The 11,277-nt window shown below is 37.7% G+C and overlaps 1 protein-coding gene and 1 pseudogene across 7 annotated transcripts in view; one reads left to right on the top strand and one right to left on the bottom strand.

Annotated features, from left to right (window-relative positions):
- Nucleotides 1–11,277, bottom strand: part of RBL2 (RB transcriptional corepressor like 2) — a 54,410-nt gene that overhangs the window by 35,124 nt on the left and 8,009 nt on the right. For 6 of the 7 annotated variants that reach the window (XR_006961862.1, XR_006961863.1, XM_047078409.1 and 3 more), the window contains 5 exons: nt 10,574–10,638; nt 6,926–7,054; nt 2,183–2,343; nt 2,029–2,093; nt 1,205–1,391 (listed from right to left, as the gene is read on the bottom strand). Coding sequence is in view for 5 of the 7 variants with exons in the window: in XM_047078409.1 (XP_046934365.1) it covers nt 1,205–1,391; nt 2,029–2,093; nt 2,183–2,343; nt 6,926–7,054; nt 10,574–10,638 (607 nt within the window). In the remaining 2 variants the exon portion in view is untranslated. Of the gene's footprint in view, nt 1–1,204; nt 1,392–2,028; nt 2,094–2,182; nt 2,344–6,925; nt 7,055–8,350; nt 8,376–10,573; nt 10,639–11,277 lie in introns of those variants that run through there. The other variant, XM_047078411.1, reaches the window with a different exon arrangement.
- On the top strand, nt 3,672–5,061 carry LOC124511641 (60S ribosomal protein L5-like; annotated as a pseudogene).

The raw sequence follows: 11,277 nt of genomic DNA, 5'->3' as shown, positions 1-11,277 counted from the left end.
AACACATTCCTCGGCTAGTCACATGATTTGCTTCCTCACTTCACGTCTCTGTTGGTGTTACCCCCTCGGAGATGTCTTTCCTCACCGCCCTATCTATAGCAGCCCAAGGCCCACGCGTTCTCCCTTCTCCCCCACGCTCTGAACTACTACCCTATTTGACTTCTCTTTATACACTATCATCCGACGTCCAATATATTCACTTGTTTGGTTATCTATTGTCCATCTCCCCACACTGAAATATAAAACAAGGTATTCATGGCTATTGTGTTCACTGCTGTATCACCAGTATGCAGGACACAATCTGGCGTGTGAAATACCTTTAGAATATTTACTGAATGAATAAGCAAACCAGGCTTAAGTCTGGTCTTACAGGTGAGTTACCCCTTTGAAATATACACACTGCCTTTGGAAGCACTTGTCAGAAGCTGTGTATTTTCTTTTTTTTTTTAAATTTTTTTTCAACGTTTATTTATTTTTTTGGGACAGAGAGAGACAGAGCATGAACGGGGGAGGGGCAGAGAGAGAGGGAGACACAGAATCGGAAACAGGCTCCAGGCTCTGAGCCATCAGCCCAGAGCCCGACGCGGGGCTCGAACTCACGGACCGCGAGATCGTGACCTGGCTGAAGTCGGACGCTTAACCGACTGCGCCACCCAGGCGCCCCTGAAGCTGTGTATTTTCTGTGAACATCACACAATAGAAGAGAAACTCTTAGTCTCTATCATCCTAACTGTATGCATGAAATAACACCTGAAATTCAATGATCCTGAATGTCAATTTAACGGAATTTTCCTAAACACTACAGATGATCAGTTTCTCTAGTGTCTAGATGAAGGTACCATTCAGGTCAACTGACATTTTCTAAAATGCTTACTACGTTCAATATGTAAAGACTGTATATTACTGGCCCATTTTTTTTTTAAAAAAACCGACAGTTATATCAGCATGATACATTCATTTAAATTTATATCAAAGGCTCTTTCTCTCACATCCAACCAAAAACTCGGAAAGTTGATGTTAACAAAAATTAAGTCAGTAAACACAGAGACCACTTTTTCAATTAAGTAGGACAAGAATTTCCCTTTTCATACTGGAAGAAGTACAACACACACACACACACACACACACACACACACACACACACAATTACCACAATAACACAGAGACTCCGGTATGTCTGCTTTCCTGGCACTGGCCGGCTCACCTTGTCGAAATGCTGCTGGAGGATGGCTTTCATCTGCACCCTGTCAGCAGCCTCTGCTCCCGAACCAGTGTTCAGACACCGTGACAGAGTCCCAATTTCCTCTTCAGCATCCTCTCCAAGAAATATCCTTTCATCTAAATTCCCAACAGATAAAACATACTCCTCATAGGCCTTATTGATGGCTTTACTATAGGAAAAAAAAAAAAAAGACAGGCAAAATGTACATTCACAGGACTGCCGTTTCTGTTAGTATTTTAAGCCACCTAATTAGGTGATTTTTTTATTTACTCCAAGTTCTAATAATTTTGTGAAAGTTAAATTTCAGATCACGGTTACTTACATCTGAGCTGTATAAAATGCAAGCTTGCTACACTAGGCTCACCCATCATACAGCGAGTGTATCTTGCTGACAGTATTTTGGCGGGGATTGGAGGGGAGGAACCCTGTACCGATCTACCTGGGACGTGCAGTTTCTGGTGAGATGCTTAATTATCTTTCCCAGTTGCTCTAGGCACCTTTGAAGACCTCGCTACTTCTACATCATCATTTGAACCCATACAGTTCCCAAAGAACTTCTTTTATCTCAAAATTATGATCCAAAAGCTTAACTATTAAAACTTTAAAGAACAGCCATACAATTTCCAATAAATTTTAACCTGTGTGCTTACAGTAACAGCTGACACAACTTTTGAATGCTTTCTGATGTTCTCCCACAAAATATATTCTAAGTTTCCAGGGTACAAACGATAAAGACACTAAACTCTGAGGTTTCCTAAGCACATAGTTTACAAAATATTAAAATGGCTGATAATACAAATACTCACAAACTCTCTGCAAAGTTCCCAGGTTCTAAAAACCCTGTAAGATTTTCTTCTTTTCCCTTAAGGAGCTATGATGAAAGAAAAGATCCTTAAGTCATCATATTAAAATAAATCTTTCCACAGAAAATATTTTCACATTACTTTACTACTTACAAACCTTTTTTTCATAAAGTTTCCTAATATAGGGTTTCCAGAAATGTTCCTTTATTCCCTTTGCTTCCAAAACGAGGCCATCATGTAAGGAACAGAGTTTCTCAATGACACAAGGTGGGTCCGAGGAAGGTTTAGAATCCTTAGCATGAAAATCCTCTGACAGGCCTATAATGAACAGAATCACAGAACAGAGAGATCAGGTAGCATTCAATAAATCCAACTGTAATAAACCAAAATACAAATAATCTAATCAGCCTATGAGTTAGTGTATAAGCACATAGGAAAGAGTGTAGAGGGGCATAATTTGACTCTAAATATACCTCTAAGATAGCAAAGACAAAAGAAAACATAGGCAGTAATCTCTTCAATATCATCCTCTTCAATATCATTCAATATTGAATGTTGCTATCATTCAATAGCAACATATTTATGGCTATGTCTCCTCAGGCAAGGGAGACAAAGACAAAATCAACTACTAGGATTATACCAAAATAAAAAGCTTTTGCACAGCAAAACAAAACAAAACAAAAAGGCAACCTAATGAATGGGAGAAGATATATGCAAATGATTTATCCAATAAGGGGCTAATATTCAAAATATATAAAGAATTTATACAACACAACACCAAAAAAATCCGAGCAGTTCAATAAAAAAATGAGCAGAGGACCTTAATAGACATTTTCCCAAAGAAGACATCTAGACGTCCAACAGACACATGAAAAGAAGCTCAACATCACTAATCACCAGGGAAATGCAAATCAAAACCATGAGATATGACCTCATACCAGTCAGAATGGCCATTATCAATCAAAAAGACAAGAAATAACAAGCATTAGGGAGGATGTGGAGAAAAGGGAATCCTCATACACTATTGGTGGGATGGTAAATTGGTGCAACCACTCTGGAAAAGTTTGGCATTTCCTCCAAAAATTTACAACAGAAATACCATATGATCCCATAATTCCACTGGGTATTTACCCAAAGAAAATGAAAACACTGATTTGGAAACACCTACACACCACCATGTTTACTGCAGCATTATTTACAATAGCCAAGATATGGAAGCAACCCAAGTGTCCATCAATATATGAATAGATCTCTCTCTCATTTTCTCATATTCCCTTGCTCTCTCTCTCTCTGTCTCTCTCTCACACACACACACAGATACACACACACAGACACGCACACACACAGGAATACTATTCAGCCATAAAAAAAATGAAATCTTGCCATTTACAACAACATGGATGGACTTAGATGGTATTATGCCAGGTGAAGTAAGTCAAACAGTTGATAGATACCATATGATTTCACTTACATGTGAAATTTAAAAAGCAAATAAAAAAACCAGACTCTTAAGTATGGAAAACAAACTGGTGGTTGCCAGGGGAGAGGTGGATGGGGGAATGGGCAATATGGATAAAAGGGATTAAGAGGTACAAACTTCCAGTTATAAAACAGTAAGTTGCCACCCCCCCCCCGCCCCCCCCCCAATGGAGTATTTCTGGGCCTGCTTGTCTGTGGTGAGCCATGGACGCCAGTCTTTGTTCTACAGGATGGGGTCTGTTAAGTTTGTCAAGAATAAGGCTTGCATCAAGAGATACCAAGTGATGGGGCGCCTGGGTGGCGCAGTCGGTTAAGCGTCCGACTTCAGCCAGGTCACGATCTCGCGGTCCGTGAGTTCGAGCCCCGCGTCAGGCTCTGGGCTGATGGCTCGGAGCCTGGAGCCTGTTTCCGATTCTGTGTCTCCCTCTCTCTCTGCCCCTCCCCCGTTCATGCTCTGTCTCTCTCTGTCCCAAAAATAAAAAAAAATAAAAAAATAAAAAATAAAAAAATAAAAGAGATACCAAGTGAAATTTAGAAGAAGACAAGAGGGCAAAACTAATTACTATGCTTGGGAACGCTTGGTAATTCAGGATAAAAGTAAGTAGAACACATCTAAATACAGGATGATAGTCCACAGAGAGACCAGAGAGATCACCTGTCAGACTGCTAATGCCCGCACAGAGGAAATGCGACGGTTTGTGCAGCACGTGCTTATGAACTCCCAAAGAGAGGTGTGATGGCTGGTGTGACAAATTACGCTGCAGTGTACTGTAGCAGGCCTGGACAAGATCTAAGAAGGCCAAGTGGAAGTGACAGGGGATGAATACTGTGGAAAGCACTGAGGGTCAACCTGGTACCTTCACCTACTATTTGGATGCAACCACTCCTCAAAATAAAGTTTTGGGGGCCCTCAAGAGAGCGGTAGATGGTGCCTTCTCTGTCCCTAATGGTACCAAATGATTCCCTGGTTATGATTTGGAAAGCGAGTAATTGAGTGCAGAAGGACACGGGCAGTACGTCATGGGTCAAAAAGTTGCAGATTGTATGCATTACCTAATGGAAGAAGATGAAGACGCTTACAAGAAACAATTCTCTTAATACATAGAGAACAAAGTATCTCCAGGGGGCACCTGGGTGGCTCAGCTGGTTAAGTGTCCAACTTCGGCTCAGGTCATGATCTCGCAGCCCATGAGTTCAAGCCCCACGTCAGGCTCTGCTCTGACAGCTTGGAGCCTGGAGCCCGCTTCGGATTCTGTGTCTCCCTTTCTCTCTGCCCCTACCCTGTTTGCACCTCTGTCTCTCTCCTTCTCTCTCAAAAGTAAATAAAAATTTTTAAAAATTAAAAAAAAAAAAAAAAGAATAACTCCAGACATGGTGGAGGAGATGTGTAAAGCTCACACTGCTCTAGGAGAGAATCCAGTCTAGAAGAAGAAGCCTAAGAAAGAAGTTAAAAAGAGGTGGAACTATCCCAAAATGTCTCTTGCCCAGAAGAAAGATTGGGCAGCTCAGAAGAAGGCAAGCTTCTTTAGAGCTCAGGAGTGGGCCACTGAGAGCTAAATCAAACCACAATTTTTATGAAGATTTTTCAGACAAAGACAATAATAAACTTATCGACCAAGTAGCTAACATAAATAAATAAATTAAAATAAAATAAAATACATAAGGCATGGAGATGAAAAGTACAACGTAAGGAATATAGTTAATAGTATTGTCATAACACTGCATGGCGACAGATGGTGACTACACTTACTGTGGTGAGCGCTGAGTAATGTACAGAGTCGTCGACTCACTATGTTGCACACTTGAAACTAATATGACACTGTATGTTAATTATACTTAAATAAAAATAAATATACAGCAAATACAGATAAAGTACATCACTACTCAAAAGATTTCAGTTAATTATTTATCTGGAAATAAAGAAAAAAGAGCTGAGGTAACAATTTTAGTATATTGCAATAAGATCTAAAAAACATAAAAAAATAAAACTTTGCAAATAAGTCTGACATTCAAATAAAAAATACAACTATTCAAAGTATATACTGTTTATATATTTCCATTTCATCATACTGGATGTAGGTAACATATTGATTTACAGCTTATTCTTACCCAAGACTCAGTATAAGAATAAATAAATAAGCAGGGCCTGGGTGGCTCAGTTGGTTAAGCGTCCTACTCTTGATTTCAGCTTCAGGTCACGACCTCACAGTTCGTGGGTTCGAGTCCTATGCTAGGCTCTGCACTGACAGCACGGAGCCCGCTTGGGGATTTTCTCTCTCTCTCTCTGTCTCTCTGTCTCTTCCTCAAAAGTAAATAAATAAACTAAAATCAAACAAAATGGATAAATAAATAAGAGGAGAAAAATGAAAAGCAGCTACTACATAGAAATATAAAGGGAGTTAGGAAGGAAAGGAGAGAATATTAAGAACATTAAATGTATTGAAGCAGGAACAACTAAGTAACTTCAGTAACTTTAAAAATCTACCTTGAGGGGCACCTGGGTGGCTCAGTCAGTTGAGCTTCTGACTCTTGATCTTGGCTCAAGTCACAATCTCACGGTTTGTGGGATCAAGCCCAGTGTCAGGTTCTGTGCTGACAGTGAGGAGCCTGCTTGGGATTCTCTCTCTACCTCTCTCTCTGCACTTCCCCACCCCCGCCCCGCTTACGTGTAAACGTGTGCTTACGCTCTCTCTCAAAATAAATAAACATTAAAAAAAAAAACTTCAGAGTCAGACAAGCTAAAATTTTAACGATAACCACCCCAAAACTGAAAATCACTCAGAATCCTACCATGGTATTATTCAAATGTCAACAGTTTATATACTACCTCTATAAATACTGTTTAATATTTATAATATTGTCTGTGAGTTATAATTTGGTCTCTTACTGTATATCATTCATAGAAATAACATGGCCTTAAAGCCTGCTTAAATGCATTGCCAAAATAATCATTTCTATCCATCTTTTAGTTTAAGAGCTAAAAATTCATTTTACTTATTTACAACCATAACTACTCTTCTGTAGGAAAAAACCTGAATGGAGATTATTTCAATAAATCCATTTTGAGCTCCTACTGTGTGTCAGGCACAAAGCTCGGCAATGCAGAAAACAACATCAGTTTAATGCGACTTTGCTACTATAGGTTTTTAAATTCCTTCTTGTTGTTTCAGAAACTTCTACAGTTGTCATGTAAGACTTCACACTTTGTAATATTTGCGATTGCACTTTCCATAAATATTTTTACAGAGAGCTCAACTCCTGGGTTTAAGTAATTACAAGTATTCTGGATTATGATGATGGAGCTTTTCAAAGCACTTAACGCTCTCTGATGCTAGGAAACCTGTGGCATGTGTACAGCTCCCAAGAATAAACATAAGGTAGAAATGTGAGTTGTCCAATAATCTTTGATTTACACACTTACCTTTAAAATTAGGGTTTACAAGTTCTTTACGGTTGGAACATTGAAGCGCATTTCCATAAACCAAGTCCAAAGCACACAGCAGAAGATGGTAAGAATTGACCAAATCATCACTAATCATGGGGAAATTACCTACAGGAATACAAACAGTTATCAAGTAAATCTGCATCCATGTTACAATATTTTAGACATAATTTCTCTTTTTAATTAAAATGACATTACATAAACACTGTACCAAACCTGACTCAAAAGCTACATAAAGTGTTCTAGCAAACCTACATTTTGAAATATTACTCTTAAAGTCTTATAAATTTCTGAGAGTGTAATTAAAACCAAAACTTTACAAAAAATGGCATTCATTCACTCAATCAATATTCATTAAATAAGCATTAATTCCCCAGTAGCTGACTAAAATTTTATCACTGTTTTTTTTCTTTGAAAATTCTAAACAACTTCATAAATTATCTCAAACTGCAGCAAGTTCTTTCGTGTGAAAATATTTTTCTGTTAAGAAAATTAGTAGATAAATTAAAAAATAAATTAAATAAAAAAAAGAAAATTAGTAGATATTACATACCCAAAACTAATATTAACAGCATGGTAACTATATTGAAATTAAAATTTAACTAATTAAACTATTAAACTATTAGTTAAAATTTAATTAATTAAAAACCAAAAAAATAAAAAAATCACAATACATGGAGACAAATGAAAATGAAAACACAGTGGTCCAACATCTTTAGGATGTACAAAAAGCAGTTCTAGAAGGGAAATTTATTAAAAAAAAAAAAGATTAGTAGATATACTTAGGAATAGCTGAACAATGATTTTTTCATGTATATAGTTTAAAAAGACCAGAACATATAATCAGGCTGCTAACGGTAACATTTGAAATATTTTCTAATAATAATATAAACTCATACAAATTAACAACAGGACCACAATGAAAGATATTTAAGTCTAGAGCCAATATCCTGGGAATAATGTTGATGCTTAGTAAACAAAGAAAAAAGAAACTCAGGCTCAAACCTAGAGAAACATGTCATTTCTGCAATGCCAGTTTAAGTCTAACACTGAAATCAGTTTTTATAGGCAGTTGAACAGTTTTATTCTTGGAAATTAAGAAATATTTCTAGATTTTTTAAATAACTTTGAGCATATCTCTTTTCTCATGAAACACAGCATGTAAAGTCTTCCTAGTGATTTTATATCACATGAATTCAATTTAAACAGCTAACATACATCTGAGGAATTATTTCTAAACCTCAACATGTTCGCACTTAATGCCTACCCAAATGCATGCAAACACACAAGCGCACGCGCACACACACACACTCTCTCTCTCTCTCTCTCTCTCTCTCATACTGCTTTGTTTCAGGCTTTTTCCCCCCCTTTTTCTCCTTTCCTCCAAAGAAAGTTACCACTTACCTCTGCATAGCAGGATAATTCTCTTTTCGTACAGATGATTCAACAAATCAATTTAAATGAGTTAAAGAGAAAAAAATGCTTTTCTGTTGCCAGAAAGGCGAATGAGAATAGGTGGTTAAGTTCTGCACTGATAGAACCAAACTAACCTGCCTGGCTCCACTATAAAGATGTTTAATATTAAAGCAGACGGTTTCTCAAATGTAAAACAGGAAGTGGCACCTACGGCTTCAAGCTACAAAGCCCATCACACTGACAAGCCTCAACTTGTCACTGGTGTGTACTTGCCATAAAGGAAAAAAAGAGCAGCACAGTAACTTCTAACAAAAAATGCCCCACAGGTCAGAATCTAATTTAAACTCCAGGACTGTCCCAACGTGACAGACTTCGAGTTTCAAATCCTGACTTTAGAAAGAAATCTCACTTTGTGAGGTAGGTTATCTTTCCAACAACAAAGATAACTTGTTGAAACTCCAAAATTGGCTGATTTATCAGGAATGAAGAGACTGGAGATTGTAAAACAGGAAGTGGCACCAAATTGGTCTTGGGGCCACAAAGCCCTTCAGGATGACAAGCCCAAACTTGTCACGAGGGTGTATTTGCCATAGGAAGTCAACAAAGATAACAGGCAAAAAAAATGGCTTATCTATCAGGAACAACATAATCTGGGATGCCCGTATGCTGCAGAGGAAGTCATGAGAAAGGTAGCTATAAAAGAGTACAATACAACTCTCCCTAAATAACTAAATCAAGAACTGAATAAAAGTAATTAAACAACTCTATCAGAAAAGATCTTACTGAATCATAAAAGATCACGGTGTTGGACTGTCAGGAAACAAAGACTCTTCAGATTAAATAATTACAGACTGAATTAATAATACAACTCCAACACCGAGTTAACTGCAGAGACAAAAAATATGCCACCCAGTTGATCAAGAGAGACCAAAATGTAAATAAGGACAATAAAATTTTTAAATAATTTCTACAGTATCAAACACATTCATTCCCAGATACATATACACCATAAAAAGCATAAGAACAGATAAAATCCCAGAAGTCAGACACCCTTGCCCACAATCCAATGACAAGATTAGTGTCTTAAATAATACCAGCCACAGCAAGCTAAAAGCGGCAGCAGGGGTTACTGGCTACTATGAGAGCCGTTTATATGCTCCTACACCTCCATTTTGTGCCATTGATATTACCTTTATCTCCACTAAAGAAACACGCCAGTGTGATGGGCAGCAAAATAACTAACAGTTTATTTTTGGCAGAAGAAAGACTTTTCTTTTCAATCAACCACACAGCTCAGGGAGGAAGGATGAGTTCTCACCTAAATAGCTAGAAAGAACCAGCTATAATCCGACACACCAAACCCAGAGACCAATGGAGTGATACATCCTTGCTAAAGGGTCTTCACATCTGGCATGAAACCAAGAGCCAGATCTGGGTTCAAATCCTAGCTCTGTTTCTAGCAGCTAATTTTGGGGCCTCAGTTACCTATTCTTGAAAGTAAATAATTTGGGCTACTGGATCTAATAATGAAAATCTCTTACATTTATGAAATTCCTTCCAGCTCTATGACTCTTTGATGATAACTTTGCATTTGATTGGGCTTTCTTAATAGCAAAGGCATTCTACATAGTTTATGTAATTAATGTAATTGTATTTTTTCTTCTTCTTTAGATTACTGAGAATCATTTCTACATAGAAATATAGACAGGACACAAAAAAATAGTAACGTATTTCCCTGAATACAGACCTTGGGTAAGTTAAGGGAGATGAGAAGGGAGAGAAAATAAATTGTATCCAAAGGCATTTGAGCAAATGTATTTATCTGAACAAGATGCAAAAAGTCATCTGAACTACACTGAGGATGAGCAGTCACCCTCAACAAAATAAGACACGGCTCACGAAAAATACAGCTCAAGACACCAATACAAACCACTAATGTGTTTTTGGTCCATAATTCAGAAGAATAGCTCTGGATGGAAAAGATGTTATGGAAGAACAAAATAAAAGGATTTTCCATTTAATATAAGATTTGGACATTATAGACATTCAAAAGACTTACAAAAAGGCAATACTTAAAAATGAATCTGAGATTAAAGTCATTGAGAAAGTTCTCAGTTGAGAATCTTTTCCTGATACACAATACAGATTGACAAAAGTAGTACCTGGACATTTACATAAGCTAACATCTAGATAAATATTGCTCTGTCTTACCTTTTGCATATATAAAAAGCACCCAACAAAAATGGAAAACTTCGGACACGGTACAGGGCTGTCGCCTTTAGGGGAGAAAGAAAGTCATGAGATAACAGAAGAATTTGAAAAAGACATCACAAATGACTATAAATCGGGTGAGAAACAAAACCCACAGTTGAAGGGAGTGACAGCAGATTCGTTTCACGTGGAAAATGTACAAGAAGTTCTGCTCCAACCAAACACTGGCAAGGACAAAGCCAGGGAAAGAGTTCACCTCAGAAAGAAGAAATTCTGAAGAACTATAAAAGGCTTTCAAGGTCAAGACAGGTAAGGTAGAAAATGAGTGACCATAGATGTTTTGATGACACCAGCAAGGCTCATGCTGCTTTTGGACCCATGTATGCAATCAGGTATTTCTCTATTTTTTTCCCTTCATCATAGCTAAGGAACTGTAAACCCTCCCTCCCCAAAGATATTCCAGATTGTATCAAGTCACAAAAGGACTACTTAAGGTAAATTCTGGGTTTGCTATAATTCCTTATTCTTTATCGTTAAGACTATCCATTATACTTGGCCAAGTTGTCTGCTAAAGGGAGTTTCAGACCTGTTTTACGCCCTTGGCTTTTCTACCAAAACCTCTGCCAATATTCAGATAAGACATCTGTTGTTTCCACATCCCAACAAGGAGCTCTGAAGGGAAGATCGGGAGACTAGGGTTTAGC

This window comes from Lynx rufus, unplaced genomic scaffold (genome assembly GCF_022079265.1).
Source record: "Lynx rufus isolate CCGP_SWC_20201006 ecotype Redwood Valley unplaced genomic scaffold, mLynRuf1.p SCAF_16, whole genome shotgun sequence".
In the NCBI taxonomy this organism is placed as follows: domain Eukaryota; kingdom Metazoa; phylum Chordata; class Mammalia; order Carnivora; family Felidae; genus Lynx; species Lynx rufus.
This window is presented reverse-complemented; position numbering and strand designations above follow the sequence as displayed.